Source organism: Oncorhynchus nerka, linkage group LG21, assembly GCF_034236695.1.
Source record: "Oncorhynchus nerka isolate Pitt River linkage group LG21, Oner_Uvic_2.0, whole genome shotgun sequence".
Taxonomy (NCBI): domain Eukaryota; kingdom Metazoa; phylum Chordata; class Actinopteri; order Salmoniformes; family Salmonidae; genus Oncorhynchus; species Oncorhynchus nerka.
In genome coordinates, this window is record NC_088416.1 from 27,544,969 (window position 1) to 27,562,845 (window position 17,877).

Here is a 17,877-nt window from a genome sequence, read left to right on the forward strand (position 1 = left end):
AGGCCTCACACTGTGATCAGAATGTACCACCACTGCACAACAGCACCGGCCGTGACCAGGCTGCCAGAAACATTGCTCAGTAATTGGATGCTTATTGGGTATATTTATAGAAGGCTCAGCTGCCAATTCTGTGTCTACAGTATGTCGACTCTGTTTTGTGTTTCTATGCTGTGCCCTTGTTTGTTGTGGAAGTACACTATGGTACACTTGTTTCTGAAAATGATCTTTTGTGTATAATATAACATGTTTTTGCTCTAGGACTAAATGTGCTGGCAAATTGCCCTTAAGTCTACACTGCAGCCAGGTTGTTATAGCAACAGTCAGGCTGCACACACAAAGTGTTTCTTGGCAGGGCAGAAGTCCCCTTCACCAGGATGAAGCAGAACCCGAGAGACACAAAAAGGACACACACTCAATTCTGAAAAAGGAAGTATTTATATGAGCCACTGTAGGCAGGATAACAGATGGACTTCCATGAGTCGCTTTACATGGACCTTAGTTTGTAGTGATTAGTATGGAGGTGTCAGTGTTACAGTGATGTATGAGAGAAAGGTTCCCAATTGGCATACAAAATACAGTAGAGGAACATGTCACAGTGAAAGACTGATTCTTTCAAAACTTTAACTCAATGAGCATAGCTGGTTGATGTTTGACAGTGAATGCTGTGTAGGCATTGGTAAACATCTCCTGCATTGTCGATGCAAAACTGTCCACCAATTTTGCAGCACTATTGAAATGGAAATGAAAGACAGCATCATTCTAACCTAAATAGGTTGCAGTAGAACACTTCCTGAAACTGAATCTCTGACAATGCTGAGCCTAACAAGTACTGACATTCCGAATAGATAACTAAATGTCTGAACGGAAGGGCAGTCAGATGGAAACACACACATATCACGGGTCATATAAACATAAGCAAGCTGACAAAAATGTCTAAATAAAGTAGAGAATGAGTGTTAGCGACTGTTAAAGACGGCATATAACAACATTCAGTGCTGAAATCAAATGGACAATATACACATAGTTAGTTAGCGACACAACAAACATCACATGTAAAAAGCTAGTTTACATCGTGCAACTCAAATAGTTCTGTACAAGCACCATTTCCAACTGTACCAATGCTATTCCAGCCCTGTACAACGTGAACAGAACATACTTTGCACTTAACACTGTTAACCATACCTTGAAATATCTAGCATGAATTTGTTTTAAAATTGTTATACAAAAAATAAACAAACCTCTGATTGTGATTCAACAACAAAAAGACAAGGATTGAAGGACTGTGCCACTCCACTCGTCAAAACAGAGTATTGTTTCTACTAACACACAGTATAGCAACATCGTAAAGGACCACGTGAGCCACCTATGGTGAGATATGACTGTGTAGACTATTAAAATACCTGAGATAGATAAAACACATCAGTGGCCTTTCTCTCCTCACAGCCCTGAAACTGCGTCCATGGGATTCATGTTCGCTTCCCTATGGTCTGCAGATATAGGTTGAGAAAGTGAAAGACAAACAATTAAAGCCATCAAACATACTGACATTACTGAGAATCAAGGGTGCTGTGACGGTAAAAGAGCGATAGCGGAAGAGTGTGGGCAGAGAACAAAATTAGCAATAGTGAAGAGAAGCTTCCTGTGGCTCTTGGACCAGCAAACTTAAATCGGTTAAAAGGCTCTGGTACCAACATTTTAGAGCAACAAGAAAAAAGGCATTAGACAGGAAGTGATGCATTGCATGGCTCATTTCTCACTGTACAGTCACATAAGGTCACTTGGTGCTGTCATCGGACTACAGCGATCTGGCTAGCCTGTTTACACAGCCGCTTTACCTGCGTGACAGAGACACAGTGGCTGTGAGAAGAGACTACATTCAGGTATGCTTGATTATAAAATAAATAATAAAACAGGACACACATGCATGTGAATGAATGATTTGTAGTGTCGCGCAACATGCTCACACAGACACAGCCGAAGACACATTCAAAACAACGCATCACCACGTCCAAATGGCACAAAGCTATTGGTTGGAGAAGGCTAATAGAAAGCACTCTTTGGAGTTATAAGCCATGCAGGATTGAAGCGTTCCATCATAGTAATTCAATAAACAACCATTCTTATTCATACAGTGTCTATTGAGGAAGTCCTGCTGGTCACACTGGCGATAGAATTGCTCTTCCTCTGGCCTGGTCAGATGATAGAGTTGGGACCTGCTCTGTATTTGACAACGATATAGACAATCACGACCACCATGGCCAGGCCCAGGCCCGATCCTATGATGACCCAGAACGTTGTTCTGTCCCCTGTGGGAAGAGGGTGTGGTTAATAAGGGTTTATTTATTTGTTTGTGATGCACCACACAGACAGACACTAGAGCAAAGAAAGCCGGCATGACCACCACTATCCCTGCAGTGGTTCCACGACTGCCTGGAGAAACAAGAGCAATATTAGACATTTAAATATACTGTCAAAGGAGACATTTCTCAGAGCAGTCTATTTGGGAAATATTAAGAAAGTAACACATATTCATGTTACAGGAAAATTGGATCCCACTTTACATGAAGTGTCCTGAAAAACATATTTCCATGGTAGCTAGTTTCATATGTACAGTGAAGTTACAATGTAATAATTGCAAAGTAACAAAGTACTTGCGGTCATCTAATGATGTACCCTTACCAATGGACACAGTCTCATTCTGGTAAAGGGTAACACAAATGCACCTAGTAAGTGAGTGAAGGGGGAACGAGAGGGGAAGAGGGAGGGGTAGTAGGTGAGAATAGAAGAATTTGTGAAAAAGATAAGACTAGGTACTAATTATAAACATGATCCTACCTTTAGGTTTGTGATTCACATTGAATGTCTTGCTGATCTTGCCTATCTGATTGTAGGCAGTGCAAATGTAGGTTCCTGGGACCACGGACGGGGGGGTGAAAAGAGCTTCTTGGAAATCTGAAGACTGCCACCTGTACAGAGGAGTGGGCCTTCCAGTAGCCGTGCAGTTTAAGGTGATTTCCTCCCCCACTCTGATGTCCAGGGTCTCAGCTTCAGGTTTGGAAAAGGTTGGGGGGTCTGAAGAATGAAGGAGAAATAAGATAAACATATAACCAATCAACATGGACTGTTCCCACAAGATTCAGAGTTTGGGGAGGGTGAAACCATGAGAAGATAACAGATTATTGGAAGACTCCGTTAAATATCACAGTAGGGTATCAGATCAAACTAAATGATCAGCTGTAAACATGAATGGAATGATTGAAAATAAGACTAGAGGGAACTCACAGTGCACAGTAATGCTGAGAGGTTCTGATGTCACTGTAGGATGGGGTTGTGGTCCCTCTGGTCCCAGGTCCAGTTCTGCTCTACATCTATACTGATCTCGATCATCATTTCTTCTGGGGCTGATCATCAGAGTAGCTGACACATCCACTGGTGTCTTACTGACGTTACTGTAAGTTACATTATCTAAGGGTTCATTCCCTTTGTACCACTTCACAACCAGGTTCTGTAGAGGAGCGATGTTCTGAATGTCACACTGCAGCTGGTACTGTGTCCCCGCCACCATGGGACCAGAGTGGTTCAGAACAGAGATGGAGACGCTGTCTGGAGTCTCTGTAGAGGAGGTCAACAATGTAAAAAACCCTCAATGCTGATATACAGTTAAATAGAAACATACCTTTCACATTCACAAGGAGGAAAATACTCACTGTAGAGAATGACTGGAAGTACTTTTGAGGGTTGTTGGCCATCATTGAGATTGATGTAGCATTTGGGATCTATTGTCCAATCAGTAAGGTTATCCACAGTCCAGGTGACAACGTTGACATCTTGTTCTAAACTTGTACCTCCGAATGTGGCCTCCCAGCCCATCCCCTCGTGGTCTGTGGATGATGTGTTGCAGTTGACTGAGACTGAGTCTCCATATCGCACCACCACTCTGGGAGGGTTGAGCTCAAGAGGAAAGGAGGCATGTGTAGGCCCACCTACCGGTCAGAGCACATGACATGTGAACAACATGGCAATGATTACATACAACCATAAAGTAACACTGACATCACAATACATTGTCTGTCAATAAATATATCTTTGCTAGTATTTTTGCTGGTTCGTATCACAAACTCTGCTGGCCAAGACAACTGGTTTGACTGTGGCCATACATTTCACTATCAGAGGGTGAGAAAGTTGCCCATTGTTTTTTAACAACTAGCAGAAGCAATGTCACTCAGTCAAGTCAGGAACAAGGGAGTAAATGAATGAAACTTGTTTTAATATTGATAGTGCTCTAAGGCAGGGATTCCCAAACTTCTGCACTCATACCCCCCTTCCAGCATTGGGGAACAATACGTGCCACCCTGCGCACGAGCCGCGTCTATTTCTATGGGCAAAAGCACTTTTCATGACAAAAACTGTTCACACCCCTCTGGTTGGCGAAGAGAAAATCATGCAGGTTTAAAGCTTATTTTCTGCAATTCTACAATTTTTTTCATGAAGCACTGAGAAAATGTAGCATTTTTATTCTATACATTTTGCCATGTCTAATGTGTATCTAAGTGACTCAAACATTACAACAAAATCTATGGGTCATTTTTTAAATTTATTTTTTAAATGTTTGCTGCATGTGTCCCGAAAATTTAAAAAATGTAACTCATGCTTTCAATGTATTAATGTGGTTGAGAGCTGTAACTAGAATGCACAAGGTGCAATGTTTTACATTTGGTAGTGTATGGGAAGTTTTCCTCTTGTTGTGTCATTCACTGACAGACATTAGAGAGCTATTTCTAATCTGTCAGAAATGCAGTTGATCAACTAACCCATGTTAGCTAGGTAGGTATGTTAGGCTAACCAGCTATCTAAATCTTGTAGTTATCATGGCCATAATGTGTGCCTCGACCCCCAGGAGGCCCCCATTGATTTTGTTGACTCACTCAGGTATCATATGAACACATTTAAGACAATGCTACATTTGTATAATTGCCGGAAATTTGCTTTAAAACCACAAAAAAAATATCCCCGCCCATAGCAAAATATGGAGCATTTTGGGGAAATTAGCTTAAATCATGCTAAATGTTCTTTCTGTCAACAAAAGGATTGTGAACAATTTGAAGTCATATGGGTCGCGACTTGCGAGGTGGAGGTTTGTTGCTACGCAGATAAAGATTATACCAACCCGGAATTTGACCTCCTAGGAATTGTGTGTGACCGGACCTTCTCAAATAGTAGTTGAGTACACCTGGGCTAGTTGATCTGGACATTTCTGACAAGTTATAAATATCTCTAAGGTATACAATGACTGACATGACAAGAGGAACTGATGACACACTACCCAATTTCGAAATTGCACCTTAAGGGGACCGCCCCACAGTTTGGGAAACTGTTCTAAGGGACCAAATTCGAGAGAGAAAAACAATTGCTTTTCTTCCAAATGAATCGACCACACCCACCAATAGAGCTCTTTCTTGATCAGAGACATATTGATTCAGTGGGAGAGATTGGACTTCAAATAGTCAAAAACAAGTTTACTATGACTTCCAGGAAGTTAATCATCATACCCTGAAAATACAATTAAATAGTAATTGAGTTGTTTAAACATAAATGGGAAATTCATACGGTAACAGCAAACATCTGTAGTTTAACAAAAAAAGTAGTAACATTGATCTGTAGACCCTACCTGTAAACACCAACACACAGAGTGTCAGAAATCCATAAAGTCCTTTCACCATATTTATTTTATCCAGCAAATATAGCTCAATGTTGACCGTCACCTTGAAAACGTATAACTATGGTAATCGAAACTAAAAGCAGCAGAGCACACAAACGCTTTCCCACACGAGTACACGTCCTCTATCCATCCATGGGTTGCCATGTCAGAATACATTTCTAGCTCAATCGCATTTTTTTAAACCCTCCCCCAATGTCTGAGAGGAGCTGGGACATTTAATCAATATAACCCTTTTCCATAACGTCATCGAGCGAATTAAGAATGAATATCAACGTAACTTGTGATGATGTATGGAGCTAAATTCGGTTTTCTATCAAAACAATAATTATTGCGAGCTAACTTGACTAAAATTAATTTAAATATGGTGCAAGAGAAATTATAATTAGCACTCATTAAACTCGCCAGATATGTTTTTATCATTGGATGTTGATTTAACTTGTTTGACTACTATGATTAAGCAATAAGGCCTGGGGAGGTGTGGTACCATATATGGCTAAAGGCTACAACGCAGAGTGCCTGGATACCACAAACCCGCAGAGGTGCCTTATTGATATTATAAATTGGTTACCAACATAATTAGAACAGTAAAAAGTCATGTGTCATAACTGTGGTATATGGTCTGATATACCACAGCTTTCAGTCAATCAGCATTCAAGGCTCAAACCACACACTTAAAAAATGAATGTTGGGCAATTTTCTGGCATTTGTGACTTCATTATGTGCAAGATGTTAAGACTATAAACAGTTATAAATGGCCTATTTGCGAGATTGACTTGTCATTTCAATAGGCATAGGCTAGGCCTACTGACTAAAATCTGGGTTCATGACTGTAAAACTCTGCCATGGTTTGGTTAACTAGATGCAGGTAGCCTATAGCCAGTGATTGGACTACATCGAAATTGAGATGGCCTTATTAAGTAACCTAGGCAAGATGTAGGCAAGATGTCAAATGAACGATTTAGCAGTTTGCTTTGTTCAAATTGACAGACTCATTTATTCAACATGAGTAGCGAGGCGATTTTGAGGTAAGAAGTGTTTCTGTTGCCCTGTTGGAACAGGCTAGTAAGAATGGGGTCGTAATTTTAATCACTGAATCAAATATTAATAATATGGATATGAACTGAATAGGCCCATGCTTGTCATTCAGTGTTTTGTTTAGTTTTACCTGTAGCCTAATCTGACTGACTGTTACCTTCAATCGAATGCATTCTAATTACAGCTGATCGGCAATCGCACTAGAACTGTTAACTAAACATGGCCATTAATAATTACATAATAACACAAGGCTACAACAATAAACTGAAGGTATAGGCTATTTATTAAGTTGTGTAACAGTATAACTTTAGACCGTCCCCTCGCCCATACCCGGGCGCCAGCTAGGGACCCTCTGCACACATCAACAAGTCACCCACGAAGCATCGTTACCCATCGCTCCACAAAAGCCGCGGGCCTTGCAGAGCAAGGGGAACTATTTTTTTAAATTTTTTAAATATTTTTTTTATTAACAACAAATCAATACATAAAGCACATGAGGGAACACAAGCATACATAGATTACAAACAATGGACAATCGAGCTAGGGGGTACAATTTCACATTACAATTACACAAGGACCTTAAGGGACATGCATATACTTACAATTCTAACAGCTTTTTTGTTAGTAGAGCATTTAACCGTCTTAAAATACAGTTCAATTTCTTTTTGTAGGATACGAAAATGTGGTTTTCTGTTTGTAAATTTACATTTGTGTATATGAAATTTGGCCAAAAGAATAATGAAATTAATTACATAAAAATGATTCCGCTTATTTCTATTGTATGTAAAGAATCCAAACAGTACATCTCTCCACAATAGTGTAAAATCTTCATAAATGTGTTCAATTATAAACCTACTGATGTCTTGCCACAGTTTTCTTACATGCATACAATGCCAAAAAAGATGCACAACTGTTTCTGGGTGGTCATTACAAAAGGAGCAATTTGAGTTGATGTTTTCCTTAAACTTCTTCATATAGTGGTTGGCAGGATAGTATTTATGAATAATTTTAAAGGAAACTTCCTTAATTTTGTTAACAAGTAGGTAGAGCAAGGGGAACTACTACTTCAAGGTCTCAGAGCAAGTGACGTCACCACCGCTAACTAGCTAGCCGTTTCACATCAGTTACACTTGCACAAATCGATTTGCAATGACTCCAGTAATATAGTCATTGTATCAAATGCTAGGCTACAGTAGCCGCCATAGACATAGAAATTAATAGGCTACATGATGGCCAACAGATGCAAATGTAGGATATAATTTCCACTTTTAATGTCAGTTTCATTGTGGTCTTTTTCCCTTAACAGAAGCATGCGAGGGAGTTCCATAACTTCAATTTAAAATTTCCACTGAGCATGTGTAAAACACTTCGCTTACTATGGTTTTAAATAAGCAAAGTCGACATTAGAATGCAGTTTAAACCACCTAGTGAATTTATCTAATGCGCACTAGACCACCTAAAGTTTTGTGCCGTTATTTCTTGATGCGCATCAGTTCTAGCGTGTTAATGTTTTATATAAAAAGGTTTGGAAATAGAACTCCATAATGACAATCCAAATAGCCTACCTACAACTGCTAAAAATTCAATTTGAAACGCAAAACCGATTGAAACGCTATTCGCGCGCACCATGCTAACGAGCTGGCCATTTCACATCGGTTACACTGGCATGGGAAACATATGTTGACATTGCCAAAGCAAGGGAAGTAAATAATAAACAAAAGTGAAATAAACAATACAAATTAACATAAACATTACACACAGAGAAGTTCCAAAATAAAAGACATTTCACATGTCATATTATTTCTATATAGAGTGTTGTGCAAATAGTTAAAGTAAGGGTTGTATTTGGGCCAGCAGGGCCAGTAACCAAAAGGTTGCTAGATTGAATCCTCAAGTTAACAAGGTATAAATATTTTGTTCTGAACAAGGCAGTTAACCTGCTGTTCCAAAGCCGTCTTTGTAAATAAGCATCTCAACACACACACACACACACAACCCATCTGGCCCTCCCCATCATCACTCAGAAACTGTCAGCAGCAGGTCATAGTGAATTAGGATACGTTTTCATCCGCGACATCGTTTTCAAAGTTGCTCAATTGTCCGAAAATCGCGAACATGGCAACCCTGAATCACCGCCCTCATGTTGGTGCTAGCAAGCCATATACTGCTAAGTATCAACAGCCAATCCAGTAGGGTCTGGAAACCATGGTGAGCTTCGATTGATCAATAGCAACGAGATGTCGCGTAAGCGACAAAAGTTCAATAGTCACACTTCCCAAAGATTATGGATATACGGACTTTCCACAATTTTGGTCCCACCCTGTTCACGCTCCCTCGCCCCGCACACTTCTCTTCCTTCATAGAAAATGAATGGTCTTCCGTTGCTTAATCGATGACGTAGTTCCCAAAGCGCGCGTCGCAAAGGAAATGTTGTGCAAGATCAGAATGATGACCCGCTGTTTTGAAATCCTGTAGATTCCTCATATGAGCAACGTACAATAAAAATAAAGTTATGAAAATCACACAACAAATCTCATGAGATAGATTCTTTGAAATGAACAAATTAGTGCGTGTTCAGGTCTCTCACGGAACCCAAACCGCCTTCGTGCATAAATGTATTTTGTCCCCCTACACCAAACGCGATCACTACACGCAGGTTAACATATCAAAACAAACTCTGAACCAATGACATTCATTTGGGGACAGGTCGAAAAGCATTAAACATGTATGGCAATTTAGCTAGTTACCTTGCTAGCTAATTTGTCCTATTTAACTAGCTTGCTGTTACTAGCTAATTTGTCCTGGGATATAAACATGAGTTGTTAGTTTACCTGAAATGCACAAGGTCCTCTACTCCGACAATTAATCCACACATAAAACGGCCAATCAAATCGTTTCTAGTCATCTCTCCTCCTTCCAGGCTTTTTCATCTTTTGAATTTATATGGTGATCCATCTACACTTTTATAGTATTACCACGACAACCGACAAAACTTTTAGTTTTTCAATCACCCACGTGGGTATAACCAATGAGGAGATGGCACGTGGGTACCTGCTTCTATAAACCAATGAGGAGATGGGAGAGGCAGGACTTGCAGCGCGATCTGTGTCAGAAATAGAAAGGAGTTCTATTTTAGCCCTTGGCAACTCAGAGGCTCGTTGGCATGTGAGCAGTGTGGGTGCAATAATTGAATAACATGGATTTCTACATTTATTTTGCAACGCTCCTGCTTGCGAAGTGTCCGGTCTGGTCAGCATGTATTAGGCAAAGCCATAGGGGCCTAAATTACATTTTGTGGCTACAAATGTAACAGTTAAAGAATATTTTGAAATATATAATTTACTTCCTGACAAGGACATTTTGATGTTTGTGTTAGATTTTTAGAGCAATCTTAAGAGCAATCTTAACACATTTTCCTCAATTGTTTTTTCAGTCATTTTCACAATACAATCAGTGACGATTTTAGCATGTACATCTTGGTGGGGCAAAAAAAAAAAAGTGGGATGCATGCCAGCAAAGCCACTACACTACACAACACAACACATGAATTACACTATAACGGTGACAAAAGGTGCCCATAAACTGTTAGGGCCTACATAAAGAGTCCCAACAGCAGTCCAAATTGTTGTGTAATGTTTGTCGAATGGCCGATGAGCACCGATACGTTTTATCTTTATTTTCTCTTCATTATTTCTCTTCATATGACAAGGATTAAAAAGTATTTGCCAGTAGACTTGATTCATGATGATGACTACTAGCTAAGATTGGGAAAGTATAATGTTGACATGATCAGTCCAATCAAAGCTACTGTACATGTGATTTGACATCATTTTTGTGGCCAATGACCTTGAGCCTTCTTGGAAGGGCACTTCTAATATAACTCTATGGCAGGACCCAAAGGCCTGAAATGTTGGATGTCTACCCTTACTAATGACTGAAGCTTGGCGATTGCATAAGGTCCCCATGAGTGACAGAACACTGAGCCAATCACAGCGAATTGTTCTTATTTTCTGCTGACCCGCCCCACCACCACAAAAAGCATTGAGCTGTGATGAAACACCTGCATTTTGGAGCTGCCTTACTCAAGAAAACAAAGAAAGAGACCATGTTTGTATTCAGCTTTATTAACCCAATCATATATATATATATTTTGACATGTATAAATGCCAAAATAACATGCAAAACAGGCAAGCACTCCCCCAAGTTGTTAGTATATATATATATATATATATCATTGTTTTGCTAAAAATATGGGTCTCAAATGACGGGTCGCCACTGAATACAACAATAATTATCATAATAAAAAACTAAATATTTTAATGATAACTCAAAGCAATATTATACAAAAGGTTTCTTAATACAGTAGTATTGACATGAGAGGACTGTGAAACAAAAGATCTCCACAGAAGTTTGTGTAGACTACACACAGTGGCGAAAGGGGATCAGGGGAGATACTTTCTCTCCTAACAACCAGAGGACCAATATTGATAGAAATTCGATACTGACCATCCCTTTGTACAATATGTTTTCTCCTTCCCTATAAGCCCCCCCCCCCTTTCAATCTATTCGTCAGGTACTCTATGGGCCCTTAAATGTTGAGGCACTCATTTTAACAGACTTTAATAAATATACAGTTCTATATTTTATATTACATACACAAAAGGCTTTGAGTTTACACGAAGTAGCCTAAAACGTATGCATTTACATTGTAGTTATATACACTCCCGGGCCAGTTTATTAGGCACACCCATCTAGTTCCGGGTCAGACCCCCTTTGCGTCCAGAACAGCCTGAATTATTCGGGACATGGATTCTACAAGTCAAAAACGTTCCACAGGGATGTTGGTCCATGCTGACGCGATGGCATCACGTAGTTGCTGCAGTTTGGACGGTGATACACCACCACCACCAGCCTGTATCTCCACACATTCAGAACTCACATGCAGTCAGGCATTACAGTGATGCAGTTAAAACACTGAACACTCCAGATGCAGTGGAACAGTGTAGAGTAGTAACAGAGTTGCTCTGACCCCCAAATGAGACATGAGCTCCCCTAAATGAGTTCCCCACTGTTCTTTCAATCGCATTCATTCTCCGCCTGTCTGCCTCTCTGATGTCTGTTTTGAGCTTTGCAACAATGTTTCAACTGGGCCCTCACATGAGCTTGGAACAGACAGCTGTAGTTGCGTCCCGTATTTCAGCCCCTTTTCAGGTGTCCAGATTTTTATATATTTTTTCTGTCAATTTGTCAGCAAGACGCATCAATGAATTCAGGCTACAAGAGTGTAGGCTTCCTGACAATCGCCCAATGTCATCATACTTTTTGGTGTTTTGTAACAGATGTCTCTTTCCCTTCATGAAATGATGGTTGCACTGTTGGAAGCTGGAATTATTTTGTGGACAAAAGTGCACAGGTAGCTTCATTTTTGAAGTGATTTCTTTGAGAATCAGATGAACGCATCATGACTGTTTGTGTTCATGCCACATTAAAAGGTAATAATGTCTACCATTACAATACATCTTTACTATTAGTTCCCCCCCCAAAAATGTAGGAAGTTGCGTAAAAAAAATGGAGACCCCCTTCATGTCACGATATAATTCGTACTCTGGGGAAATAATACTTTTCACATGTAGGCTACATTAATTGGTTTCAGTGATCATTGTGCTCACAACCTAAAGAGGTTGTGTGCATATACTGTAGCACAGGAGGTTGGTAGCACCTTAATTGGGGAGGACGGGCTCGTGGTAATGACTGGAGTGGAATTAGTGGAATGGTATCAAATACATCAAACATGGTTTCCTTGTGTTTGATGCCATTCCATTCACTCCGTTCCAGCCATTATTATGAGCAGTCTTCCCCTCAGCAGCCTCCATTGTACTGCAGGTTTACACTCCAAGCTTCTTGTCACAAAGCAAGACATCACATCCAGGCAAAGGAGACATTCTCACAATTTCAACCATGTGCTGCTCTTCAAGCAATTGCTTAATGTGACAGAAATTACATTGTCATCAGACCAAACTAAAAAAAGACATTCAAAATGACATAACAATTCCCTTGTTGGTGCTTATGCAACACAAACCAGTTTTTCCAAAACCAGTCATATAAAACATATATTTCAATTAAGCCAATTTCCAAAAAGCTTTCACCTTGTCCATTTGCTGCCTCTTTTTGTCCTTCAGAGAAAAGATCAGCTACACTTTGAATGTGTAGAATAGATCATATAGCTCACACTAAAAACAGAGGTTATTCTACCTCATCAGGTTCTTCAGTAGAAGGGGAAATTAGAGGGACTGATCTGTACTTCAAATCTTAGTGCTAAAGAGGAAAGGGAGTGCATATGAAGCATAGGGAGGTTGGAGGAGAGTCAGGAGACACTCCCAACTATCACAATCCAGACCTGCATCTGACAGCTGAATGAGTTGTGTCCAGCCCCTCAACCACCTCAACCACTTGGTCTCTCACTTAGTCACTTAGTCTCTCAGCAGGGAAAGAGGGCTCTTCATTCAGTGGCCCATCCCAATAAAACTTGGTTCTCCTAGAAGTAGATGTTTGGCTGAGACAGTTTAGTCATCGGGAGCGGAGTGTCCCGGCCGCCGTTCTGCGCCACGTTGCCGTTGGGCGTGCTGCTGAGCTTGGCCTTCTTCAGGCTGTAGCGGCCCATCTTGTTGTTCTTGTAGTAGATGGAGTAGATGACGACGAAGATGACCGAGATGACCACGACCATGAAGGCCACGAAGCCCGCTATGAGGGGCAGGTAGTCCTCTGTGACCAGAGAGACATAACAACAAACACCCATTAATCCATCACACTCTGTTAACTTTCTGGCGCCACCTCAGACTGAACCATTTTCACCATCAAATAGAGAAGCATCAATACACTGATTTATCCTACTTCCTCCAACAGGAAAGAATAAGCACGTATTACTTAACATAATATTACATGATCCCACCAGTCAGAGTAGATCTACAACATACTGTAAGAGTTGGGACATTGTTCAACTTTACCCTTGAAATAGTCTTCTACAAGGCAACAGTCAGTACTGAGCTAAACTGCCAAATATTCAACAACTTTACCCAACACTCTTCAATGAATGATGGATGTTCTACCTAGCCTCACCAGGTGCCCTCCCCAAGGAGTTTGTTTGATGCCTGATCTAATATGTGTACGAAAATATACTGTCCCCTCGTCATCTCCTCATGTTTTTCAGCTTTGGTTCAAACTCCCTCACACAACAGAGATGTACTACATGTATCTGACTACAGAATGTGGCAGGAGAGCAGTTCAGAAACCAGTAACTAAGAGTTATTGGATTAGTCAACGGGTAAAGGACAATGAGGAAAACTGCATAGTGAAAAGTTAATAAGACAATTTGTTCAGAGAACATTAATCCGTCAACCAAAGAATAGCAGACACAAAGAGAGAAAGGAGACCAGAAAGACAGGAGGAGGAAGCAGACCAGCAAGAAGAAAACGTCCTACAAGACTTTCATAATCAGTAAATAGTGGGTTAATAAAGGGTTTAATACAGTTGAATAAAGGTTCCATTACCATTTAAAACCACCTCTACCACAATGAAGCTCGTCGCCACGTCGTTGGTGGCGGTGCAGTTGTAGAGCCCTGCCTCAAAGACAGTCAGGTTGCCTCCTGCCTCACTGACATGCTTCGCTGGGTCATAGACCCACTTTATCCTGGGCTGTGGGTAACCCTCAGCCTCACACACTAACTCCTCAGGATAGCCCCTGAACACAGGTATCCTTACTGGCAGTCCAGATGCATTGATGCATGGCTTATCTTAGAGAGAGGGAGAGGGAGGGAGTAAAAAGGCGGGTGTTGAAAATATGACAACACATTTCTTGAATGAATTACTGCAGTGAAGGAAACAAACACAATTGTAAGTTTGATTATTTTCTTCTAACATTAAAAGACAGTGGAGTGAGACTTCACCGTAGAACATTAGGCAATTATGGAATGTGCTTCGAGACAAGATATTATCAAACGTTATACAACGTTAGCGTGGTTTGTATATATGAACAGTTCTCAGCAACTCACAGTGCACAGTAATGCTGAGAGGTTCTGATGTCACTGTAGGATGGGGTTGTGGTCCCTCTGGTCCCAGGTCCAGTTCTGCTCTACATCTATACTGAGTTCCATTATCATCTTTACTGGGGCTGATCATTAGAGTAGCTGACACATCCTCTGGTCTCTTACTGACGTGACTGTAAGTTACATTATCTAAGGGTTCATTCCCTTTGTACCACTTCACAACCAGGTTCTGTAGAGGAGCGATGTTCTGAATGTCACACTGCAGCTGGTACTGTGTCCCCTCCACCATGGGACCAGAGTGGTTCAGAACAGAGATGGGGACTCTGTCTGGAGTCTCTGTAGACGAGGTTCAACAATGTAAAAAACCCTCAATGCTGATATACAGTTAAATAGAAACATACCTTTCACATTCACAAGGAGGAAAATACTCACTGTAGAGAATGACTGGAAGTTCTTTTGAGGGTTGTTCGCCATCATTGAGATTGATGTAGCATTTGGGTTCTATTGTCCAATCAGTAAGGTTATCCACAGTCCAGGTGACAACGTTGACATCTTGTTCTACACTTGTACCTCCGAATGTGGCCTCCCAGCCCATCCCATCATGGTCTGTGGATGATGTGCTGCAGTTGACTGAGACTGAGTCTCCATATCTCACCACCACTCTGGGAGGGTTGAGCTCAAGAGGAAAGGTAACTACTGTAAAAACATACACGAATGAAGACATCAATGTGAAATCCACATCAAATATAAACTGTTCTGCCTTGTGAGGTAAGTGAGGGTGAATTAAATAATGTGAGCACAGAGATGAGCTGGAAAATACCTTTTGACTTGGCTGTTGCTGGAAGGGTGGTCATAGTTTCTGGAGTTGAAGGTGCTGTGGAGAACATCGTTGGGTGTTGTTGTGGAGGTACATCTACTAAGACATGTATCTGCTTGGTGATGGAGCCCAGTCTATTTGTGACTGTGCAGTTGTAAGTTGCATTAGCTGTTACTCTGGAGATATTGAGAGTACGCAGGCGCCCCACAGTGGTCTCATTGGCATTTCCCTCTGCAGTGTTGTTGGTCCACCTCAGCTCAGGAGGAGGGTTCCCCTCAGCACTGCAGTCCAGAGACACGTCACTGCCTGCACTCACCTCCACTGTGTCATTCCCTGGAAGGAACTCAGGAGCGTCTGAGGAGAAAAGGAGGTGCTTTTAGACAGTTTTAAACGTATACAGTTGTAGAACTTCCCTCCTGGTCAGGGGTACAGAGGTAAGATCGAGTATTGATAAACTCACAGTGCACAGTAATGTTGAGAGGTTCTGATGTCACTGTAGGATGGGGTTGTGGTCCCTCTCGTCCCAGGTCCAGTTCTGCTCTACATCTATACTGATCTCCATCATCATCTCTACTGGGGCTGATCATCAGAGTAGCTGACACATCCTCTGGTCTCTTACTGACGTTACTGTAAGTTACATTATCTAAGAGTTCATTCCCTTTGTACCACTTCACAACCAGGTTCTGTAGAGGAGCGATGTTCTGAATGTCACACTGCAGCTGGTACTGTGTCCCCTCCACCATGGGACCAGAGTGGTTCAGAACAGAGATGGAGACTCTGTCTGGAGTCTCTAGAGACAAAATAGTTACATGTAGTGAGAACAAAATAATAGTTTTCACTGACCAAACTCATTACAAGACGCAAAAGAAAAACAACTTACTGTATAAAATGACAGGGAACGTTTCCAAACACTGCTTTCCATCTTTTGATGTGATGTAGCATTTAGGTTGTATTGTCCAGTCTGTCAAATTCTTCACAGTCCAGGTGACAAAAATGACATCTTGTTCTAAACTTGTACCTCCGAATGTGGCCTCCCAGCCCATCCCTTCGTGGTCCGTGGATGATGTGCTGCAGTTGACTGAGACTGAGTCTCCATATCCCACCACCAATCTGGGAGGGTTGAGCTCAAGAGGACAGGCGGCATGTGCCAGCCCACCTACAGGTCAGACCACATGACAGAGACCATAATCAGCTCATTTGCATTCTCAAGCAGACATACTGTAGCTTTAAACAAAACATATCCTATGTCTAGGCCTAGAATGCAGAATGGTAAACTAACAAGAGGTTCAAATTAGTTGCCTTTTTCAGAAGGCAGTTGCTAATCAGTAATTGAAATATAGGAAATACATTTTAGAACGTTTTATATTGGACAAAGACATAACCATTAAGACACAATAAAAAAAAAAACATTTTGTGTCATATGTCACATCATCTTCACTGCCAGCATACAGATCTTATTCGCTACTACATTGCCCTCTCCTGGTTATTCCAAAACGTGTTATTGGTTCTTAGTTTATCTCTATGAAAGACGATCCAGTTATTTCGGATTTGAATTGTTCTTACCCCTCTTAACTGGAATGTCTCGTATAGTTTAGCGTTATCAATGTTCCTATTCTGCTTGAAATTCGTAAATCTTTCAATACCGGTATAACAAAACAAACTGTACCTGCCATCCAGAGGAGAAGTACGGCAAACCCAAGGAAAATCCGACTAAATATTATTTCACACATTTGATATTAAACTAATATTTTATTCCCAGAAAGACGTAGAAAAAATTAGGTATTCCTTGAGGTCAGTGTCTGATGTCCAAGTGTCCAGTCCCCACATGCATACTACAGCCCAACTCTTCAACAGGCGCAGCGGTCAGTTGTCTCACATTATATTTTGGCTCTGTATTGAATTACAAGAACAGGACCGGGAAAGAGTGAGAAGTCACGTGCTCTTTATTGGAAGACCCCTTCGAACGATTTCAGCCATCAAGCGCAAGAAACCTAACAATATAAACTTGGGGAATTTCCATGGAACAGTACCCGGCACCTCGTTTGGACTTTTTCATTCCGGAACCCCTTTTTCCATGATGCCGTAGCTCTCTTCGCATGAAAAATGATTTCCACTGTTTGTAATGTAAAAATTATAATAAAAGCAATCAGAGTTCATTCAAGTTGCCTGCCTCCTAAAAAACGTAATGTGAAAACGTGCCTGATATTCTACAGTAAGAATTGATTCGAGTTGGGCCCGACACGGTTTATGGTTTGCGAAACATT

The 17,877-nt window shown here is 41.0% G+C and overlaps 2 protein-coding genes across 3 annotated transcripts; both read right to left on the reverse strand.

Annotated features, from left to right (window-relative positions):
- Nucleotides 1-416: 416 nt before the first annotated feature.
- Nucleotides 417-9,688, reverse strand: LOC115104244 (intercellular adhesion molecule 2-like). 2 transcript variants are annotated; one of them, XM_065006500.1, is made up of 5 exons: nucleotides 9,586-9,688; nucleotides 3,708-3,983; nucleotides 3,283-3,612; nucleotides 2,836-3,072; nucleotides 417-2,306 (listed from the first exon to the last, which is right to left on the reverse strand). In XM_065006500.1, exons 2-5 carry the CDS (start codon nucleotides 3,868-3,870, stop codon nucleotides 2,194-2,196), a joined length of 843 nt encoding a protein of 280 aa, XP_064862572.1. In that variant the 5' UTR covers nucleotides 3,871-3,983; nucleotides 9,586-9,688; the 3' UTR covers nucleotides 417-2,193. The 2 variants fall into 2 exon arrangements, with proteins under 2 accessions (XP_064862572.1, XP_029481433.2); XM_029625573.2 differs by lacking the exon at nucleotides 9,586-9,688 and adding an exon at nucleotides 5,669-6,206.
- Nucleotides 9,689-10,858: 1,170 nt separating this feature from the next.
- Nucleotides 10,859-17,510, reverse strand: LOC115104242 (vascular cell adhesion protein 1-like). Its single transcript, XM_065006499.1, has 8 exons — nucleotides 17,280-17,510; nucleotides 16,494-16,769; nucleotides 16,074-16,403; nucleotides 15,617-15,967; nucleotides 15,229-15,492; nucleotides 14,803-15,132; nucleotides 14,302-14,544; nucleotides 10,859-13,516 (listed from the first exon to the last, which is right to left on the reverse strand). The coding sequence occupies exons 1-8, from the start codon at nucleotides 17,341-17,343 to the stop codon at nucleotides 13,290-13,292; spliced, it is 2,085 nt and encodes a 694-aa protein (XP_064862571.1). The 5' UTR covers nucleotides 17,344-17,510; the 3' UTR covers nucleotides 10,859-13,289.
- Between the last annotated feature and the right edge of the window lie 367 nt (nucleotides 17,511-17,877).